We start from the raw sequence: 23,539 nt of genomic DNA on the forward strand, positions 1-23,539 counted from the left end.
GAGAGAGAGGAGAGGGAGGGAGAGAGAGAGAGAGAGGGGAGGGAAGGAGAGAGAGAGAGAGGGGAGGGAGGGAGAGAGAGAGAGAGAGGGGAGGGAGGGAGGGAGAGAGGGAGGGGGGGGGCGTCGGGTCGGGGAACAGGAGCGCGGGTCGGGTCAGTCGGGGGGGGGGAGCGGGTCTCGGGTCGGGGCGGGGGTCGGGTCTCGGGTGGGGGGGGGGGAGCGCGTGTCGGGTCAGGGTGGGGGGAGCGGGTGTCGGGTCGGGGCGGGGGGGGCGGGTCTCGGGTCGGGGCGGGGGGGGAGCGGGTGTCGGGTCGGGGTGGGAGCGGGTCTCGGGGGGGGGGGGTGGCGCGGGGAGCGGGTGTCGGGGCGGGGCGGGGGGGAGCGGGTGTCGGGTCGGATCTGGTCGGCGGGGGGGGGGGGGTGGGAGCGAGTGTCGGGTCTGGTCAGGCGGGGAGCAGGAGCTGGTCGTGGGAGGAGCCCCAGTGAGGCCATTGGGCTAGGGGCTGCATGCTTCGGGCCCCTCCCACACAGTTCGGCGCCTGGAGCTACTGCACTTGCGGGACCTGGCTCCGCTCCCCCACAGCTCGTGCTGGCTGCACCGAGGGCCAGAGGACCTGTAAGTAGGTGCAGAATACCGAGGATTTTTTTAGGCGCCGTTTTAGGCGCGAAAAACAGGCGCCCAGCTCGGAGGGGCGCCCGTTTTTTTTCTTGTGGAAACTTGGGCCCATTGAAACTTGAAACTAGGAGTAGGCCATTCGGCCCTTCGAGCCTGCATCGCCATTCAATAAGATCATTCTGATCACTCCCTCAGTACCCCTTTCCTGCTTTCTCTCCATACCCCTTGGTCCCCTTAGCCGTAAGGGCCATATCTAACTCCCTCTTGAATATATCCAATGAACTGGCATCAACAACTCTCTGCGGCAGGGAATTCCACAGGTTAACCACTCTGAGTGAAGAAGTTTCTCCTCATCTCAGTCCTAAATGGCCTACCCCTTATCCGAAGACTGTGTCCCCTGATTCTGGACTTCCCCAACATCGGGAACATTCTATCCGCATCTATCCTGTCCCGTCCCGTCAGAATCTTATATGATTCCACGAGATCCCCTCTCATCCTTCTAAACTCCAATGAATAAAGGCCCAGTTGATCCAGTCTCTCCTCATATGTCAGTCCTGCCATCCCGGGAATAAGTCTGGTGAACCTTCGCTGCACTCCCTCAAGAGCAAGAACGTCCTTATTCAAATTAGGAGACCAAAACTGAACACAATATTCCAGGTGAGGCCTCACCAAGGCCCTGTACAACTGCAGTAAGATCTCCCTGCTCCTATACTCCAATCCCCTAGCTATGAAGGCCAAATACCATTTGCCGCCTTCACCGCCTGCTGTACCTGTATGCCAACTTTCAATGACTGATGAACCATGACACCCAGGTCTCTTTGCACCTCCCCTTTTCCTAATCTGCCGCCATTCAGATAATATTCTGTCTTCGCGTTTTTGCCCCCAAAGTGGATAACCTCACATTTATCCACATTATACTACATCTGCCATACATTTGCCGACTCACCTAATCTGTCCAAGTCACCCTGCAGCCTCCTAGCATCCCCCTCACAGCTCACACCGCCACCTAGTTTAGTGTCATCTGCAAGCTTGGAGACATTACACTCAATTCCTTCATCCAAATCATTGATGTATAGTGTAAAGAGCTGGGGTCCCAGCACTGAGCCCTGTGGCACTCTACTGGTCACTGCCTGCCATTTTGAAAAGGACCCGTTTATCCCGACTCTCTGCTTCCTGTCTGCCAACCAGTTCTCTATCCACGTCAATATATTACCCCCAATACCATGTGCTTTGGTTTTGCACACCAATCTCTTGTGTGGGACCTTGTCAAAAGCCTTTTGGAAGTCCAAATACACCACATCCACTGGTTCTCCCTTGTCCACTCTACTAGTTACATCCTCAAAAAATTCCAGAAGATTTGTCAAGCATGATTTCCCCTTCATAAATCCATGCTGAATTGGACTGATCCTGTCACTGCTTTCCAAATGCGCTGCTATTTCATCCTTAATAATTGATTCCAACATTTTCTCCACTATTGATGTCAGGCTAATTACCCGCTTTCTCTCTCCCTCCTTTTTAAAAAAAAAGTGGTGTTACATTAGCTACCCTCCAGTCCATAGGAACGGATCCAGAGTCGATAATGATCACCAATGCATCCACTATTTCTAGGGCCACTTCCTTAAGTACTCTGGGATGTAGACTATCAGGCCCCGGGGATTTATCGGCCTTCGATCCCCTCAATTTCCCTAACACAATTTCCCGCCTAATAAGGATATCCTTCAGATCCTCCTCCTCACTTGACCCTCGTTCTCTTGGTACTTCCGGAAGGTTATTTGTGTCTTCCTTCGTGAAGACAGAACCAAAGTATTTGTTCAACTGGTCTGCCATTTCTTTGTTCCCCATTATAAATTCACCTGAATCCGACTGCAAGGGACCTATGTTTGTCTTCTCTAATCTTTTTCTCTTCACATATTTATAGAAGCTTTTGCAGTCAGTTTTTATGTTCCCGACAAGCTTCTTCTTGTACTCTATTTTCCCCCTCTTAATTAAACCCTTTGTCCTCCTCTGCTGATTTCTAAGTTTCGCCCAGTCCTCAGGTTTGTTGCTTTTTCTGGCCAATTTATATGCCTCTTCCTTGGATTTAACGCTATCCTTAATTTCCCTTGTTAGCCACGGTTGAGCCACCTTCCCCGTTTTATTTTTACTCCGAACAGGGATGTACAATTGCTGAAGTTCATCCATGTAACCTTTAAATGTTTGCCATTGCCTATCCACCATCGACCCTTTAAGTATCATTTGCCAGTCTATTCTAGCCAATTCACGCCTCAAACCGTCGAAGTTACCTTTCCTTAAGTTCAGGACCCTAGTTTCTGAATTAACTGTGCCATTCTCCACCTTAATAAAGAATTCTACCATGTTATGGTCACTCTTCCCCAAGGGGCCTCGCACAAGATTGCTAATTAGTCCTTTCTCATTACACATCACCCAGTCTGGGATGCCAGCTCCCTAGTTGGTTCCTCGACATATTGGTCTAGAAAACCATCCCTAATACACTCCAGGAAATCCTCCTCCACCGCATTGCTACCAGTTTGGTTAGCCCAATCAATATGTAGATTAAAGTCACCCATGATATCTGCTGTACCTTTATTGCATGCATCCCTAATTTCTTGTTTGATGCTGTCCCTAACCTTACTACTACTGTTTGGTGGTCTGTACACAACTCGCACTAGCGTTTTCTGCCTCTTGGCATTCCGTAGCTCCACCCATACCGATTCCACATCATCTAAACTAATGTCCTTTCTTGCTGTTGCATTAATTTCCTCTTTAACCAGTAATGCCACCCTGCCTCCTTTTCCTTTCTGTCTATCCTTCCTAAATGTTGAATACCCCTGGATGTTGAGTTCCCAGCCTTGGTCACCCTGGAGCCGTGTCTCCGTGATGCCACTTACATCATACCCGTTAACTGCTATCTGCGCAGTTAATTCATCCACCTTATTCCGAATACTCCTCGCATTGAGGCACAGAGCCTTCAGGCTTGTCTTTCTAACACACTTTGCCCTTTTAAAATTTTGCTGTCATGTGGCCCTTTTTGCTTTTTGCCTTGGGTTTCTCTGTCCTCCACTTTTACTTTTCTTCTTTCTATCTTTTGCTTCTGCCCCCATTCTACTTCCATTTGTCTCCCTGCATAGGTTACCATCCCCCTGCCATATTAGTTTAACTCCTCCCCAACAGCAGAAGCAAACACTCCCCCTCGGACATTGGTTCCAGTCCTGCCCAGGCACAGACCGTCCGGTTTGTACTGGTCCCACCAGTGCCAGTGCCCCAGGAATTTGAATCCCTCCCTTCTGCACCACTCCTCAAGCCACGTATTCATCTGAGCTATCCTGCAATTCCTACTCTGACTAGCATGTGGCACTGGTAGCAATCCTGAGATTACTACTTTTGAGGTCCTACTTTTTAATTTAGCTCCTAGCTCCCTAAATTCGTCTTGTAGGACCTCATCCCGTTTTTTACCTATATCATTGGTACCTATGTGCACCATGACAACTGGCTGATCACCCTCCCTTTTCAGAATGCCCTGCACCCGCTCCGAGACATCCTTGACCTTTGCACCAGGGAGGCAACATACCATCCTGGAGTCTCGGTTGCGGCTGCAGAAACGTCTATCTATTCCCCTTACAATGTTCCAGAGTTCATCCACCCGCAGCTCCAGTGTCGCAATGCGGTCCGTCAGGAGCTGCAGGCGGATGCACTTCCCGCACATGTAGTCGTCAGGGAAACCGGAAGCGTCCCTGACTTCCCACATAGTACAGGAGGAGCATAACACATGTCCGAGCTGTCCTGCGATGACTTAATCCTTAGATAAACTTAAATTGGCAACAATAATGCTAAAGGTTACTTACTGATAAAGAAAAAGAAGAAAAACTACTTACCAATCACTTACCCCCTTGGCTGTGAAGTCACCTTTCAATTTCTTTCTACTTCTTTTTTGCCTCCCCGCTGCAGCTGCACCGGCTCGCCTCCGACGACGCTGCCGCTGCTCCCTGCAACTGCTGGGCCTCTTGTAGGCCTCACCAACGTCCCGCTCCGCCTCCGACGACATCTCAGAGGGTTGTTGGGCTGGAGAAGGTTACTGCAATAGGGAGGGGAGAGTCTATGTAGGGATGTGAAAAAAAAGATGAGTATTTTGAAATCGAGACGTTGCCCAAGTTAAAGGCGCTATATAAATGCAAGTTGACGTTGTTCCACGATTAAGTCTTGTATTGTTCACTTTGCATACAAACCCACTTAATTAATATGCAAACTCATTGTTGGATTGTGTGACGATCTTAATCTCACCAATCTGCCCTTACTTCCTTTGATCAATAACCCTCATCTCACCATCTCATCATTGGCGGTCCCTCGAACGAGGATGACTTACTTCCACATGAGTTCACAGATGTTTCAATGAAGGACCCGATGTTTCAGCCCTGAACTCCAATTGAGGGGGTGGAAGATGCCCATGCGTGGATTTTTTTAATGTGTGATGACCGTTGCACATCAGCCACCTCACGGGCTTGACAGGCTAGGCCATTATCCAGTGGCAAGGGTTGAACCAGGACGACTGGAGACCTGCTCTGCTGCACGGACCCAGTGCGCACACATGTCGCAATGTGGGCTGGCCCGTGCTGCCCATGGGCCCATGGCTCTTCTGGGCCCTGTATCCTCATCTGTCGCACCTTCGCCACGATCCCTCACCGCTCCTCCACCGCAAAAAGACTCGCTGCACCTCCACCGCGATCTCCCGCTGCACCTTGAATGCAATACTCCGATGTAGATCCTGAGGCTTTGTTTTCCCACTGATCTGGTTTCTTTGCGGGGTCCTGGCCGAGATCGCCCAAACAATGTGATCAAATGGTCGTCTTATCAGTACCTCACACAATATGATCAGTTTGCTGTTGCATCATCCGAAACGCACTCTAGCCTCTATCACCCAGAATTTATTCTAGCTTAGCGTTGTAGTACCCAAAATGTATTATCCCCATGTTTCAATACTGCTATTACCACCCTGCTTGCTTTAATTTCATACTTTAAAAATCTAATGCTATCCTTACCCTGGGTTCTAATCTTGTCCTGAATATGATTTCTTAGAACCTGATTACAATGCAGAATTTTAGTTTGTGAGTACATTTTTTTAATATTGAGCAATGTTTAATAAAATTATTAGAATTATTGGGGTCTTCTCGACATGGCCTTTCACTGTCTACACAGAGCTACACCATTCATTGGAATCTGATATGCAGATAACATTGACCGAAACGATGACACTTTTACGCTTCTAGCTTTTTCCAAGCTTTCTCAGGGACCATCAGCAACTTCAGTCAATCTGCAGTGTATAGACTCATCAAGCAGATCACTGGCATATTTTCTTCTTGGGTAAGCACCATCGGCAGTTTCCCCGTGGAAAAGCGGCAGCCAAATGAGGGGTCACTGCAATATTTGTTGCCATTCCCTAAAGTCCAGGGTTTTATTGATATCAACCCCTCAACATAAATAGCGAGGATTCCTCTCTCCATCAATGTTAGCGAATAGAAGCACAATCGTTGTTGGATCAATAGCTTGGAATTCCCTTGCTAACGCCATCGTGGGAGCACTATCACCACATGGACTTCAGTGGTTTAATGGGAAGGCCTTCCACCACCACCACAATAAATTCTGGCCTTGCCAGCGATGTCCATATCCCGAGAATCAACAATAAATTATGTAGGTCAGTTCTCGCTTCCTCGGCAGCAATCATGATTCCTTTACTTTAATACAATCTTTGGACTTGGGCAACGCCTCAATTTTAAAATTCTCACCCTTGTTTTTAAATCCCTCTATAGCCTCGCCTCTCCCTATTGCTGTAACCTCCTCCAGCCCCGCAACCCTCTGAGATGTCTGCGCTTCTCTAATTCTGGCCTCTTGAGCATCCCTGATGATAATCGTTCATTGGCTCAGTGGCTCCTTCTGTGGCTCGGTGTCAGATTTTGTTTTATAACGCTCATGTGAAGCACCTTACTGCAACAACAACAACAACTTGTATTTATATAGCATCTTCACAGGATTATTATGCGATTAAAAATTTGACACTGAGCCGCACAAGTAAAAATTAGGGCAGGAAGACGTATGTTTTAAGGAGCATCTTGAAGGAGGAAAGAGAGGTAGAGAAGCAAAGGTTGAGGCAGGGAGTTCCAGAGCTTAGGGCTGAGGCAACCGAAGAAGGCATGGCCACCAATGGTTGAACGATTATAATCAGTTATGCTCAATAGAGCAGAATTAGAGGAGTGCAGAAATATCGAGTTGGTGGGGGGGGGTGGTTTGAGAGGCTGGAGAAGATTACAGCGATAGGGAGGGCCGAGGCCATGGAGGGATTTGAAAATAAGGATGAGAATTTTGAAATTGAGGCGTTGCTTAACTGGAGGCCACTGCAGGTCAGCGAGCACAGGGGTAATGGGTGAGCGGGACTTTGTGCGAGTTAGGACATGGACAGCCGAGTTCTGGGTCACCTTTAGTTTACGTAGTGTAGAATGTGGGAGACCAGCCAGGAGTGCGTTGGAATAGTCAAGTCTAGAGATAACAAAGGCACAGATGAGGACTTCAGCAGCAGATGAGCTGAGGCAAGTGAGGAAACGAGTAATGTTACGGTGGTGGGAATAGGCGGTCTCAGTTATACTGTGGCTATGTGGTTGAAAGCTCATTCAAGCAGCCTTAGGACATTTTGCTATGTTAAAGGCGCTATTTAAATACAAGTTGTTGCTGTTGTTGAAACTTTTAAGTCAACCTGAAAGGGCAGACATGAATACAATATAACTGAATCAAGACAGAGATCGATAGATTTTTGGATATTAAGGGAATAAAGGGATATGGGGATAGTGCAGTACAGTGGTGTTGAGGTTGAGGATCAGCCATGATCTTATTGAATGGCAGAGCAGGCTCTGTTCAGTTTATTGTCTCATCCGAAAAACGACACCTCCGTCAGTGCGGCGCTCTCTCAGTACGGCACCACCGGAGTGTCAGCCTGGATTTGTGTTCAAGTCTCTGGAGCAGGACCTTTTAACTCGGGCAAGAGTGCTACCACTGAGCCACGACTGATAAATTACTAATTCCTGTGACAATCTGAATAGCAGTTTGTACTTTTCATGAGTTCCATTCTAAGGACGGATATTTGCAGCCCTGTTGCTTACTCTCCACTGAGTAACCTGTTCGATGCAAAGTAGTGGATAGAATTTTCAGCACAGAAACAGACCAATTCAGCCCAACAGATCTATGCCAATGTTTATGCTCCACACGAGACTCCTCCCACCCTACTTCATGTAGCTGCATCAGCATATCTTATTATTTTCTCCCTCACGTGTCTTCCTAGCTTCCCCTTAAAAGCATCTATAATATTCACCTCAACTACACCTAGTGGCAGCAAGTTCCACATTCTCACCACTCTCTGGGTAAAGAAGTTTCTCCCGAATTCCTTATTGGATTTATCAGTGACTAACTTATTATATTCATGTCCCCTAGTTCTGGTCTGTCCCGCAAGAACATAAGAAATAGGAGCAGGAGTCGGCCCCTCGAGCCTGCTCTGCCATTCAATAAGATCATGGCTGATCCTCTACCTCAACACCACTTTCCTGTACTATCTCCATATCCCTTGATTCCCTTAATATCCAAAAATCTATTGATCTCTGTCTTGAAGAGACTCAATGACTGAGCCTCCATCGCCCACATGGGTTGAGAATTCCAAAGATTGATCACACTCTTGAGTGAAGAAATTTCTCCTCATCTCAGCCCTAAATGGCCGACCACTTATTCTGAGACTGTGACCCCTTGTTCTAGACTCCCCAGCCAGGGGAAACATCCTCCCTGCATCTACCCAGTCATCACTGTCCCTTCCTGACCTTATTCTGCTTATTTTTACCCAAAACCCTGCTCTGCTCTAAAGTCTTGACATTTCTCTCGCTTTTAAATTTACTCTTTCCAGAATCCTCTCCCCTGCACCGCCCCCACCCCCCAGCCAATCTCCCTTCAGGGTTTAAAGCACTGTCTACTGCCCTAGTTATTCGATTTGCCAGGACACTTGGTTCCAGCCCAGTTTAAGAGCAACCCATCCCAACGGAACAGTTCCCTCTTTTCCCAGTACTGGTGCCAGTGGCCCACGAAGCAAAACCCCTGCCTCCCACACCACCTTTTTGAGAAAGTTAATTTAACTTTCTAATCTGCTTATCCCTATGCCAATTGGTGGGTGGCTCAGGTAACAAATCCAGAGATGATTACCTTTGAGGTTCTGCATTTTAATTTGGACCCCAACTCCTCAAACTCTCTCAGCAGAACCTCATTCCTAGTTCTACCTGTGTTATTGGTTTCCGCGTGGACCACGACAACTGGATCCTCCCCTTCCCACTCCAAGCTCATCTGCCACGCGGAGATGTCTTTAACCCTGGCAGGCAGCACAACCTTCACAACTCCCGGTCGCGGCTGCAGACAACAGTATCTATCCCTCCGACTAAACTGTCCCCTATCGCAACGACATTCCCTTTCACTACCCCCACTTGAATGGGCTCCTGCAGCATGGTGCCATGGTCAGCTTGCTCATCCATCCTGCATCCACATATACCCTCATCCACACAGGCAGCAAACGTGGTTGGCTGGGATCACAATGCTCTTCACAAACTCCCACATGCTGCAGTTGCGGCACACCACCTGCACTGCCATCCCTATATGACCTTGTTCTGTTTCATTACATTTGGAATTAAGTAACTTAGTTTACAGTTTAGTTTCTTGGCCGCTTAATTGATGTAGATTAAGTTATGGGTAATGAAATTAAATATCTACCTGTAACACAAAGCACTACAAGTAGTGCAGGGAAAAAGCAGCAACTCTTTCCCCCTCTTCCAAATTTCCACATAAAATACTCTGTTTAAGTGTATTCCATTTAATGCCGCTCTGTGCAGACCACAAGTGGAAACATCATCTTTACGTCTACCCATTCATAATCTTAAAGACCTCTATCAGGACACCTCTCAATCTTTTTTCTAGAGAAAAGAGCCCAGCCTGTTAAATCTTTCCTGATGGATATAACCTCTCAATTCTGATAGTATTCCAGTAAATCTTTTTTTGTACCTTCTGTCGTGCCTCTATATCATAGAAACATATAAAATTCTGACGGGATTGGACAGGTTAGATGTAGGAAGAATGTTCCCGATGTTGGGGAAGTCCAGAACCAGGGGACACAGTCTAAGGATAAGGGGTAAGCCATTTAGGACCGAGATGAGGAGAAACTTCTTCACTCAGAGAGTGGTGAACCTGTGGAATTCTCTACCACAGAAAGTTGTTGAGGCCAGTTCGTTAGATATATTCAAAAGGGAGTTAGATGTGGCCCTTACAGCTAAAGGGATCAAGGGGTATGGAGAGAAAGCAGGAATGGGGTACTGAAGTTGCATGATCAGCCATCATCATATTGAATGGTGGTGCAGGCTCGAAGGGCCGAATGGCCTACTCCTGCACCTACTTTCTATGTTTCTATATCCTTTTTATAATGAGATCAAAACTATTCACAGTACTCAAAGTGTGGTGTAACCAAGGTTCTATACTAACATAACTTCTCTGCTTTTCAATTCTATCCCTCTAGAAATTAAGCCCAGTGCTTTGTTTGCCTTTTTTTGACCTTATTAACCTGCGCCGCTACTTTCAATGATTTGTGTATCTGTACCTCCACATCCTTCTGCTCCTTTACCCCATTTAGGCACATACCCTGTATTTTCCAAGGACCATGTTGTCTCCTTATTCTTCCTTTCAAAATGTATTACTTCACACTTTTCTACATTGATGTTTATTTGCCAAGTTTATTAATGTTTTCCCGTATTTTGCCGCAGTCTCCTGTATTAACTACAGTTCCTAATTTGGGGCTCAATTTTGGCCAGGAGTTGCTCCGTTTTTCTTGGAGTAACTTGGTTTTTCTGGCATAACTTAAAAATTCCCACTTACCACAGTCAATTTGTACCAGTGTAACTGAGTCAGTTACGATTTTTTTAGTTTTTTTCCCCTCAAAAGTGGGTGTTACCAGCCACCTACTCCATTTCTGCCCATTTAGGCAACTTTGGCCAGCTAATAGTTACTCCAAATCTACTTGGGCCAGCCTATGTGACCACTTCAGAAAACCCTTGCGGAGAGTTAAGAAATCGGCACAGGTAGGTACATTGGAGGCCATTCGGCCTGGGATAGGGATGGGAAGGGAAGCGAAGAGGACCTGCACCTAAAGCACCAAGCCTTACAAACCACTAAACCTCGCAAACAAAAAGTAATAAGCATTCAGTAACAAATAAAAAATTGAAGTAGGTCCAACCTTCACTGGCAGCGGGCCGGCCAGTGCGGGAGGCCACTCGGCCTGGGCTAGGGATGGGCGTGCAGGAGAACTGATAGTGCTCCTGCCTGAATGATTTCTATCAATTCTCCTGCCCGCCCGCCCCTAGCGCTGGCCAAGTGGCCTCCTGGTGCGATTTCTAAGATTAAAATGATTAAAGCTTCAAATCAAACGGAACAAAGCAGTCTGTGCAATTGCCACTCCGTACCCCTAATCACAATATTTGGCCGGCATTGGGTCTCACACAGCGGCTGCAGCAAGACACGGAAAGGCTGTGGATTCCAGTGGCCAGCATCGGGTTCCACAGAGCGGCTGCAGCAAAACACAGAGAGGCTGGGGGTGAGGAGCTACTGCGCATGCGTGGACACTCCACTGCGCATGTGCAGACGTCCCGGAACTGTTTTCGGCACAGGACGCTGGCTCCACCCCTGACTCGACTGGCCACGCTGCGCGACCACAAGGAGGAGGCTGGACAGCGGCCAAAGTGGGAAGGAAATTTTTCGGCTCACTTCTGAACGGAGAAAAACGGCGCATCTCCGGTAAGTGAGCCGAAAAATGGGCTGGGCCAAAATTGAGCCCATGGTGTCATCCGCAAATTTTGACATTGTATTTCCAATTCTCGAGTCCAAATGGTTTATGTAAATGTTGAACAACAATGGTCCCAGCACCGATCCTTGTGGAATACCACTTCACACCTTTTTGACAGTCTAAGTAACTATCTTTTACCCCTACTCTGTTTTCTATTTAGTAGCCAGCTTGTTATATCCATTCTGCTACTTGTTCCCTGACTCCACATGTTATGACCTTAATCATGAGCAATGTTCTCTGTAAGCACGTCCGCGCAGCGCTCCAGAGAATCTGCGCAGCCGACTTGCTGACTTTTCAATACAAAAACAGCACTTGCGCAGTATTTTGAATGGGCTGCACGGCGCCAAGCAAAATTATTGGGAACATTGGTCATGACTCTACTATGTGATATCTTATCGAAGGCCATTTGAAAATCCAAATATATGATGTCTGCTGCATTGCCCTTATCTACCCTTTCAGTTACTTCAAGAATTCAAGGTTGGTCAAGCATGACCTACCATTTTGATATCCACGCTGACTACTCTCTCTCATGTTTTGAAATTCTAGGTGTCTTTCTCGTACATAAGGATGCTATTATCTTTCCTACCACCAGTGTTAAGCTCATTGGTCTATAGTTCCCTGGACTTGCTCTGTTTCTCTTTTAAAATACAGGAACCACATTCGCTGTACACCAGTCCTCTGCCATTATCCTCTTTTCTAATTAATTTTTATACATATGTAATAATGCTTTCACTTTCTCTACCCTAACTTCTTTTAATATGCGCGGATGTAATCTATTCCGACCAGGGGTTTTATCCTCTTAGTCGTTTATCAATTATCCCCTCCTCCCTCCCCGCCCCCAATTCTATCTTAAATATCTTTATATCTTTTTCTGGTCTATTCTTCTAATGTCACATCCACCATGTTTGTCTGCTTGGTAAATACCAAGGCAAGTAATTATTCAGTATTTCTGACATTTCGCTGTTATTACCTATGAGTTTATCACGTGTATCTCTTCGTGCCGTATCCCTATCTAAATTTTTCTTTTAGTATTTATGTGCCTGAAGAATACTTTACTATTACTTTTTATATTCGTTGATAGATTCCAAAGTACCTATACTCATAAGGAGATCTGCCTACTTGGCAATTCAGGAGAAAGTGGGGCTTCCCAATAGACGGAAAGAGAGCGAATGGATTCTGAGGGAAGGAAACAGGGAGGAGGTCAAAGAAGGGTAATATTGGATGGGATGTAAAACCACCATTCCATCTGATCCCATTGGTTTCTGGATGGGTGGGCTCGATTAAAATTTACACCCAATGACTGAGAGTGACTCCCCCCGCTCACCCCCCCCCCCCCCCACAAGAGACTAGATTCATTGAGGTTGAGCAAATCGCTAGGGGACAGTCATATAATGGCAAGGTGGGGGGGGTTGTTCACTATATGCAATTGACTGCAGGCAAGGAGTCACTGTTCACTCCGCCTCTTGGATAACACATTGCTACTGCCAACCGCTTGCTCTGCTTGCCTCGGTCGGCATTCGATAAGGTGCCACATAAAAGGTTACTGTACAAGATAAGAGCTCACGGGGTTAGGGGTAATATATTAGCATGAATAGAGGATTGGCTAACTTACAGAAAACAGAGAGTCGGAATAAATTGGTCATTCTCCGGTTGGCAAACAGTAACTAGTGGAGTGCCACAGGGATCGGTGCTGGGGCCTCAACTATTTACAATCTATATTAATGACTTGGATGACGGGACTGAGTGTAAGGTAGCCAAGTTTGCTGATGATACAAAGATGGGTGGGAAAGCAAGTTGTGAGGAGGACACAAAAAATCTGAAAAGGGATATAGACTTGCTAAGTGAGTGTGCAAAAATTTGACAGATGAAGTATAATGTGGGAAAGTGTGAGCTTATCCACTTTAGCAGCAAAAATAAAAAAGCAAATTATTATTTAAATGGATACAAATTACAAAATGCTGCAGTACAGAGGGACCTGGGGGGTCCTTTGTGCACGAAATACAAAAGGTTAGTATGCAGGTACAACAAGTAATCAGGAAGGCAAATGGAATATTAGCCTTTATTGCAAGGGGGATAGAGTATAAAAGCAGAAAACTCCTGCTGCAATTGTACAGGGTATTGGTGAGGCCACACCTAGAGTACTGCATACAGTTTTGGTCTCATTATTTAAAGAGGGATATACTTGCATTGGAGGCAGTTCAGAGAAGATTGACTCGGTTGATTCCTGAGATGAAGGGTTTGATTTATGAAGAAAGGTTGAGTAGGTTGGGCCTATACTCATTGGAGTTTAGAAGAATAAGAGGTGATCTTATTGAAACATAAGATAATGAGGGGGCTTGACAAGGCAGATGCAGAGAGGGTGTTTCCACTCATGGGGGAATCTAGAACTAGGGGGCATAGTTTCAGAATAAGGGGACTGCCCATTTAAAACTGAGATGAGGAGGAATTTCTTCTCTGAGGGTTGTAAATCTGTGGAATTCTCTGCCCCAGAGACCTGTGGACACTGGGTCATTGGCTTTATTTAAGGTGGCGATGAAGACAGATTTTTGAGCGATAAGGGAGTAAAGGGTTATGAAGGGCAGGGAAGTGGAGCTGAGCCCAGGATCAGAGCAGCCATGATCTTATCAAATGGCGGAGCAGGCTCGAGGGGCCAAATGGCCTACTCCTGGTCCAATTTCTTATGTTCTTATGAAATGGTCATGTGAAAATTTACCCCTTCCTTTGTGATGGGAGTCGCCTCATCCTGTGGTTCTCAAAGTTCTCCACCACTGGGATTTTCTTCACCTCAAGTCTGGGTCTGATTTAGATTAATTGAAAACGATTGATGATTATGATTAGTCAACAAGGGTCTGTCGCCAGAAGACACAGATTTAAGATAATTAGCAAAAGAACCAGAAGATAATTTTTTTCACGCAGCGCGAGGTTATGATCTGGAATATACTACCTGGAAGGGCGGTGGAAGCAGTTTTAACAGTAACTTTCAAAAGGGAACTGCATGAATACTTGAAGGAGAAAAATGTACAGACCTACGGAGAAAGAGCAGGGGAGTGGGACTAATTGGATAGCTCTACCAAAGAAATGGCACCAGCACGATAGGCAAATGGCCTCCTTTTGTGCTGTATCATTCTATGATTCTATGAACCACTCCATTCTGAGACTACCAGGATGGTGGTAGATGATAGATCTCGGTCTTTGTCTGGCAATTCCTGTATTCCTCTGTGCGACGGTGACCAGCGGTTAGGGAGAGTGGTGCTGGAGGTGGGTGAGTGGGTGGTATGACTAGCTGGTACATTGCTACTAATCTCTGCACCTTCCGCCCCTGCCTGTTAGCCGTTGCTATGTGGTTGTCGTCATTGAGTTCCCTTTGTGTGCTGAGGCATCAGTCACATTGACTGGGCTGGGCTCCCAATTGAGTCTGCAGGCTTGGCAGAAATCCAGGATTGCCTGGGGAGCAGCTGCACAGGGACAAACGGGCCAGATTAATTTATATTTTCTAACCGCCGTTACCTGAAGCTAATGTTCCCCTTTCCCCCTTTCCCCCTCCCACCGTTTCCCCCCCGCCCCGTTCCTCTAGTTTCATTTCCCATAGTGCATCGCCGTTGCTCTGGGTCACTTCCTTGTAGAAAACCTTCCTTTTTAAAAACGCTTCTCTGTCTATATAAAAAAAAGTCTCTGAACTCCCACGGCTGTTTCCTGAGGTTTCAGAATGGCAGATGGGGTCTTGTCGGCTCAGTTGATGGGATGGCTAGGTGTCTAGACATTGAGTACAGCTTCAAACGGACGCCTAATAATTAGTGAAAGCTTCGGTAAACAAAACGGAGGGCGGAGGGGGCGGCACTTAAGAACTTAACATGACTGGCGATTTGAAGAGGGAATTCCCCACTTGGGATACCTAACTACTAACGCAGCAAATGACCGTGCTACTGGTTGCAGCAGAGCTGACTTTGGTGGTAGGGCTGCAATATGAAGGAGGCAGCAGCTCCCCCAATAGCTCAATGAGTTCATCAGAGAAAGAAAGAACTTGCATTTATATAGCGCCCTTCACAACTTCAGGACATCCCAAAGTGCTTTACAGCCAATGAAGTATTTTTGGTGTTTAATCCTTGTACTATCGGAAATGGGGCAGCCAATCTGCACAAACAGCAGTGAGAGAATGACCAGATAACCTGCTTTAGTAATGATGGTTGAGGGGTAAATATTGGCCGGGATGCCGTAAAAGGATCTTTTACGTCTACCTGAGGGGGCCTCGGTTTAAAGTCTCATCTGAGAGACGGCACCTCCGACACTGCAGCACGCCCTCAGCACCACACTGAGGGCCCAAGTTTCCACACGATAAAAAACGGGCGCCCCTCCGAGCTGGGTGCCCGTTTTTCGTGCCACAAAGTGCGCTTAAAAAAAACCCTCCGTATTCTCCACCTCCCTGCAGGTCCTCTGGCCCTCGGCGCGGCGCAGCAGGAGCAGTAGGGGGGCGGAGCCAGGTCCCTGCGCTGAAAACAGTGCCGGGACCTCTGCACATGCGCGCTGCAGTGGGCACGCAAGTGCAGTAGCTCCAGGCGCCCGAAACTGTGTGGGAGGGGCCCGAAGCACGCAGCCCCTAGCCCTGGCCCAATGGCCTCACTGGGGCTGCGTGAATAAGGCTCCTCCCACGGCCAGCTCCTGCTTTCCCCCCCGCCCCGACCAGACCCATCTGCCGCTCCTGCTCCCCCCCCCCCCCCCCCCCGGACCCAACCCGTCTGCCGCTGCCGCTCCTGCTCACCCCCCCGGACCCGACTCGACCCGCCTGTCGCTGCCGCTCCTGCTTCCCCCCCGGACCCAACCCGTCTGCCGCTCTTGCTTCACACCGCCCCCCCCCACCCGACTCGACCCGCCTGTCGCTGCCGCTCCTGCAGCCCCCCCCCCGACTCGACCCGACTCTACTCCCGGCCCCGGACTGGATCTGACCTGACCTCCCCCTCCCCGACCTGACCTCCCTCTTCCCCCCCACCCCTCCCCCTCCCCCTCCCCCGCCCTCTCTCCCCCCTCCCCCTCCCTCTCTCCCCCGCCCTCCCTCTCCCCCCCCTCCCCCTCCCTCTCTTTCCGCCCCCCCCCCGACTCGAACCGAACCTCTCTCCCCGACCCGACCGAACGCCACCTACCTCTGGGTCTGGGGACGGGCCCTGCCCAAAATCTTGGACCCGGCCCGTTCAGCCTTCGATCCCGACGGCAAACCGCTTCCTAAAGGCCTGCCTGAAGAACTTTCACACAGGTAGGAACATGGTTTATTTAATCTTTTCTTTGTTTATAAATTTTTATTCAGGTTGGATTTATTTGTATAATATTTGTATAAGTATAACTAAGGATTTATTGTAGAATTTAATGACTTCCCTCCTCCCCCCCTCGTTCTGGACGCCTAATTTGTAACCTGCGCCTGATTTTTTAATGTGTAGAACAGGTTTTTTCAGTTCTACAAAAATCTTCACTTGCTCCATTCTAAGTTAGTTTGGTGTACGTTTTCACTGTGGAAACTTTGAAATCAGGCGTCAGTGGCCGGACATGCCCCCTTTTGAAGAAAAAATTATGTTCCAAAGTGGAACTGTTCTAACTGACTAGAACTGCAGAAAAAAAAATGTGGAGAATTGCGATTTCTAAGATAGTCCGTTCTCCACCAGTTGCTCCTAAAAATCAAGCGCAAATCATGTGGAAACTTGGGCCCAGTGTGTTGGCCTAGATTTTGTGCTCAATTATCTGGAGTGGGACTTGAACCCAGAACCTTCTGACTCACAGTAACTAGCAGTACAGAATAGGACGATTCTCAGATCAAATCTCTGGTCTGCTTTGATGTAGTTGGTATCAGCCTGGGCAGCAGTTGGCGGGAGCAGATGGGTGGGGGGGGCAATGTGGGCCTCAATTGGCCTCATTGTGTTTGGGTTAGGGAGCGGGGAAACCTGGCCAGGGTTTTTGTTCCTATCGAGGGATCCCAGTGCCTAGGTATGGGTTGAGGACAAGATTGAGCTGACAATGATGTCTTTGTGACATTTAATGGATGATTTTAACCCTTTCCGTTTGTTGGAAACCAGGCGGGCAATTAAAATCATCTGGGTGACATACTCGCCAGTGTTCTGCAGCGATCCTGCTATCTTCAATTTTTTATGCTCTCCTGAAGCCGACGGTGTCCACATAATTTTTAATTTGCATCGTTTGTGGAGATACTGTTGACTAGAGAAACTAGGGTTGTTCTCCTTAGAGCAAAGAAGGTTAAGGGGAGATTTAATAGAGGTGTTCAAAATTATGAGGGGTTTTGATAGAGTAAATGAGGAGTTTCTACTGGCAGGAGGGGCCAGTAACCAAAGGAGACAAATTTAAGATAATTGGCAAAAGAACTGGTTGGTGGGGGTAGAAGATGAAGATTTTTTACACTGCAAGTGGTTTGTGATCTGGAATGCACTGCCTGAAAGGGTGGTGGAAGCAAATACAATACAGGTTGAACCTCTCTTATCCGGTACTCTTTTATCCGGCTATCTCCCTCGTCCGGCATCATTCCTGGCGTGGAGGGTCATGACCCTCACTGTGTCCTGGGGCTGGCCGCTCCTCTCTCCCCGCTGCCTCAGGTGCTCCATCTGAGGCCGGGTCGGTGTGCTGCGTCCTGAGGCCGGCCACATTTCGGCCCAGCTTCATCTTGGCAATTCTTCTGCCCGTCGCACCGCCACTGCTCGAAGATGCAGATCTTGGTGCTGCAGTGGAAGTTCCCCGGCTGGCAGGAGAAGCAGTTCTTCTCGTCGGAGCGTGACGGGGCGCCGGTTGTTGTGGAAGGATAGGGTTTGCAGCAGCCTGCTGCGCTCCTAGGCTGCCCCGTTGTACACACGCACCCTGTTGCTGTAGCCCAGCTGCAGGCCGAGCTGCAGACGGAAGTAGTCAGGCGACGCGAAGGAGGCGTAGAAGTTGCCCAGCTCTTTCCGCAGCTCCTCCTTTCCCCGCCGTCTCCACGCCGACCGAAGCTGCACCCAAAATGCTGACCTGCCGTCATCCGGCAAATCCTCTTATCCGGCACAGGCCAGGTCCCGAGGGTGCCGGATAAGAGAGGATCAACCTGTAATAACTTTCAAAAGGGAATTGGATAAATACTTGAAAAGGAGAGAATTGCAGGGCGATGGGGAAAGAGCGGGGCAGTGGGATTAATTGGTCAGCTCTTTCAAAGAGCCGGCACAGGCACAAATGGTCCTCTTCTGTGCTGTATGATTCTATGATTTAACCTCCTGGTAGTTGATCCCATCGCAGCAATGGTCAATCGAGCCTGCGTCAATTTTGTCCATTGCAGATGGAATTCTGTTCAAGATAAGTGTGTACATTTACTGTTTGCGGGAGGAGAATTGTTTCTAACTGGCAGTGACCAAACAATCTGAATTTTAATTCACTTCAGTTGCCAAAGCTTTCAGAATACACTGTGAATAATTGCTTCACAGCACAGATGGGTCCAGCATTTGCATTTCCACTGGCTGTTTCACACGTAAATAAGACCATTGGAGGAACTGTGACCTCGTCCTCTGTACTTCCCAAACACATGATCCCTCGCCCCACCCCCGAACCTGATCCCAGTATCAGCAGGCAGCCTTCGGGCAGCGTGACTTTCTGCCAGTTCCCGCTGACGTTCCAGCTGGGAAGTCGGTCAGCGGCATTTCAGTGAGGCCCAGCTGCTAAAATTGGCCTGGTCTTATTCTAGCTGTGGGCAGGAAATTGACTCAAGCGTGGTTTCCCACCAGGCAGAGAGGTTGTGGTGTCGCAATGATGCTGCTGTCTTACCGGCGTGCGTCGATCTCACCGTGCCCCCCTGGAGAACACGACTGAATGCGTGGTCGGCTGGCTACACTGGGAATCCAATTTGTCTCTGCATGTTGGAGCACCACTACCCAAAGTTACCTAGCACAAGGCAGTGTGTACATGTCGCGCACCCAAAATTGCCATCCCAAGTGCAGGCTCGGGGCGGATTTAGGCCCAAAGCCAGGAGATAGTTCCTCACATAGAGGATAATCAACATGCTGGGATGGGTTGCTGAGGAAGGTTGGTTCAGACCAGGATGCTGAACTTGTAAAGGAGCAGTTAGACACTGTAATGGGAAAGGAGTAGGGTTGGCATTCTGCGAGGTTGAGATCAATGGGGCCGAAGTGCCCTTGTCACCAAGCATATCGTGTGATCTATTCAGAACTGAGTGCTTCTGGCTGGAGCTTCGGAAAGGAGAAGGCACCATTACTTACAGTCACCAAAACCAGAAGGAAAGCTGACAACAATCAGCCAATTGCGCTTTATGGAACGAGCTTCCTAAACAGCCAAAAGCAAGTGTTTCCCAAGTGTGACAAAAGAAGGGGTATTTTTGCCAAGTTTTGGTGTGGTGGCTGACCCTTTAAATCCAGTCATAACGCATGCAATATGTCAGCCTTGTCTCACTCTCACCTCTTCGTCAGAAGGTTGTGGGTTTCAAGCCCCACTCCAGAGACTTGAGCACAAAATCTAGGCTGACACTCTAGTGCGGTGCTGAGGCAGAGCTGTCAGATGAGATGTTAAACCAATTCCCCATCTGCCCTCTCGCTCATTACTGCACTGAAGTGTCAGCTGGATTTTATGCTCAAGTCTCTTGAGTGGGGCATGAGCTCACAACCTTCTGACTCAAAGGCGAGAGAGTGCTACCTACTGAGTCACGGTCGACACCTGGGTTTTTCTAATTGTGTATTTTTTGTTGGCTATGTATGGACTGATTTCATTGTGCAACCAGTAATATTTGGAAGGGCAGGAGATGATTGCTCTGACCCAGTGTCTTTGATGTTTGCGCAGAGGAAGTGGAAGAAGAGATGGAGAACACAGAATTACAGGATCTGTCAGAGAATGAGCGGCACCAGCTGAAGCACCGAGAGCTCTTCCTGTCACGGCAGCTGGAGTCCTTACCGGCAACCCACATCAGGTAACCGTGAGTGGCGGGGGGGGGGAGCGGGGAGGGCTGTGGCTACAAACTTAACTCTGGGGAACGTTATGATGCTCAGTAATTGGCTGTTCATCGTAGTCGGCCGCAGCTATCCTTGCCCTGTCCGGTAACGGGGCCCTGCACTGAACTCCTTCCCTTCCAGCTTGGCTGCCTGTATGTTGGCGAAGATGTCAGTAGCAGTAGTTAACAACAACAGCTTACATTTATATAGCGCCTTTAACGTAATGAAACGTCCCAAAGTGCTTCACTGGAGCGCTATCAAACAAAATCTAACACCGAGCCACATAAGGACATATTGGGACAGGTATCCAAAAGCTTGTTCAAAGAGGTAGATTTTAAGGAGGGTCTTAAAGGAGGAGAGCGAGGCGGTGATTTATAGGCAGGGAATTCCGTAACTTGAGAGCACGGCCAACAATGACCGAGATGGAACTGGGCGATGCACAAGAGGCCAGAATTGGAGGAACGCAGAGTTCTCTGAAGGTTGTAGGGCTTGAGGAGGTTACAGAGATAGGGAGGGACGAGGCCACAGAGGGATTTTCGGCTCTGCTCATTTCGGGGCGGTAATGGCAGCGGGGCGGTAAAGTTTGCGTCCGGGAACAGTTTGCGCCTCGGTCAGCAAAATTCATCAGCTGGGCTTCGAATGTGGAGCAGAGCACTAAGGGAGCCATTGCACACCTCTTGTAGGGCGCTAGGTCGGCTGAGCAAGCGAAAATCCCGAGCTAAACAGCGGGCTCAGGAGCGCTCTGTGAGAAGCCTGGGGAGAAAAAGAAACCTGAAAAAAGCCCACCAAAAACATTCCCAATAAATGGCTCACGTCACCACAACAAAAATCACAAAAAAAAACAATCACACTTATGCATAGCAAGCTCCCACAAACAGCAGTGAAATAAATGACCAGATTATCTGTTTTAGGTATTGGTTGAAGAAAAATATTGGCATGTAAACTGGGGAGAACTCCCCTGCTCTTCTTCAAAATAGTGCTGTTGGATCTTTTACGACCAGCTGAGAGGGCGGACGAGGCTTCAGTTTAATCTCAAATCTGAAAGATGGCACTGCAAGTGTCAGCCTGTATTTTGTGCTCAAGTCTCTGGAGTGGGATTTGAACCCACATCCTGATCCAGAGGCGAAAATGCTAGCAACTGAGCCACAGCTGACACCATGGCAGATTTTCTTATCCATTGATTTCAATGGAGAGCTGCGATTCAGGGCTGGAGCAGGTGGAGATTAATGCTAGTGCTCCAACATTGTAGGGCCGATTCTTCAAGCTGTACATGCCGTTGAGTGTGGCTCCTCACTGGGGAGTGCAGGGCTGATTAATTTAGCCGAATCGACACCGATTAAGATTTAAACAACACTAGGTTCTCTTAGCTAAGTGCTCTGGGAAGCTTTTTTTAAATTTTGAACCTTCTGTGGAATTAACAGTTATAGCCTTCATTCAGTCCTCTCCCTGCTGTCCCGCCGAGCGGACATGCCTTTCCTCTCCTGCCTGCTCTCTCCAAACAGCCCTTGCTTCAGGCATCCCAGTGTCCGCCATTATCCCTTTCCTTTTTAGAATGATAGAGCACAGAAGGAGGCCATGCAGATCATCGTGCCCGTGCCGGCTGCTTGAAAGAGCCATCCAACTAGTCCCACCGCCCCACTCCCTCCCCACAGACCAGCAACTCCACCCCCATCCTCCCACAATCCAACTCCATTCCGAAAGTTATTATTGAATCTGCTTCCACAACTCTTTCTGGCAGTGCATTCCAGATTATCGTAACTCGCTATGTAAAAATGATCTTCCTCGCTGCCTCCAGCTCCTTTGCGAAGCACCTTAAATCCATGTCCTCTGGTCTGCGACAATTTTACCACTGGAGACAATTTCCCCACTGCCCCTGCGCTTTTCACCCTTCTCCCCTCCCTCTGTCCCAGGTGTCTGTACGTTTCCTCCCACTCCCCACTCCCCACTCCCGAGGGAAATCACTGTCGCGCCATTCCTTCTCGGGAATTGACTTAAGTTCTTGAAAGCGCTTATTGGGCTTTTGTTAAGATAACAAACATTTTCAGGAACCTAGGGCCAGGTCACGGCCACAGTGATTATTCTGTTCTGAATGTCACCCAGCCACACTCCTCCCCAACACTCCTGAACTACACCACCACCATTCTGGTGCTGTCATACCCCAAGACCACCTCTGTCCCAACACATCAAAAAAAGAAAAATACTGGATACCGGGGAGAACGCCCCTTTTCTTAGAAATATTGCCCGAGTGGGCAGACTGGGCCTGTGTTTAACGTCTCATCAGAAAGATGGCCCCTCCGACAGTGCAGCATTCCATCAGTACTGCACTGGAATGGCAGCCTAGATTATGTGCTGATGTCCCTGAAGTGGGACTTGAACCCACAACTTTCTGACTCGGACACTGGAGCAGAGGGATTCTATTTCTTGCCCATCAGAAAACCCAACAGGAACCCTTACTGACAGCTTTGTGCTTTCTTTCCAGGGGTAAGTGCAGCGTTACACTGCTAAACGAAACTGAGTTACTTTTATCCTATCTGGAACGTGAGGTAAGAACTAGTTTCTGCAAGTGTTTGTGATCTATTAGGTATTAATGCAGGTGTTTCTGTCTCGCTCTATTGTGAGCCTTGTATTATTTCCCAACAGGTCATTCCTCTTTATTAATCTCATATCACAATGCTCACAGGCAGCACGTCATGGCCTCTCACTGAGCCACACCACTCTCGGGGTCGTGGGCTTGATCCCCAGTCTGCTGATTCCACTGACCTGGGTGGAGTGACGCAGCTGGCCTCAGTGTTCCTGTGGGTGCGCGCGCGTCTGCATGCGCATGTATTTCTGTGTGCACGTGGATGTCAGCTGAAGCGAAGATAGGATTTTTCAGTGATGCCCCCCCAGAGTCATAAAGCATGCCAGTACCCACTGTCTAGGCATACAAGCGAAGAAAGGTTACTTGGGTAAAGTAACCGCCAGTGCCTTCAGTGGGAATGGGGGAATCTGTTCACTCACACATTCAGTCGTTTAGGATATTACACCCTCGAAGACTCTGTACCAAGACTCCTATAACGCTCGGTCCTCATGTCC

The 23,539-nt window shown here is 48.3% G+C and overlaps 1 protein-coding gene across 8 annotated transcripts in view; it reads left to right on the plus strand.

Moving 5' to 3' along the window:
* Nucleotides 1-23,539, plus strand: part of mta1 (metastasis associated 1) — a 161,601-nt gene that overhangs the window by 39,107 nt on the left and 98,955 nt on the right. For 7 of the 8 annotated variants that reach the window (XM_070878807.1, XM_070878805.1, XM_070878806.1 and 4 more), the window contains exons 4-5: nt 20,316-20,442; nt 22,944-23,007. In XM_070878807.1, the coding sequence (XP_070734908.1) occupies nt 20,316-20,442; nt 22,944-23,007 (191 nt within the window). Of the gene's footprint in view, nt 1-16,603; nt 16,759-20,315; nt 20,443-22,943; nt 23,008-23,539 lie in introns of those variants that run through there. The other variant, XM_070878812.1, reaches the window with a different exon arrangement.

Source organism: Pristiophorus japonicus, chromosome 4 (genome assembly GCF_044704955.1).
Source record: "Pristiophorus japonicus isolate sPriJap1 chromosome 4, sPriJap1.hap1, whole genome shotgun sequence".
NCBI lineage: Eukaryota > Metazoa > Chordata > Chondrichthyes > Pristiophoridae > Pristiophorus > Pristiophorus japonicus.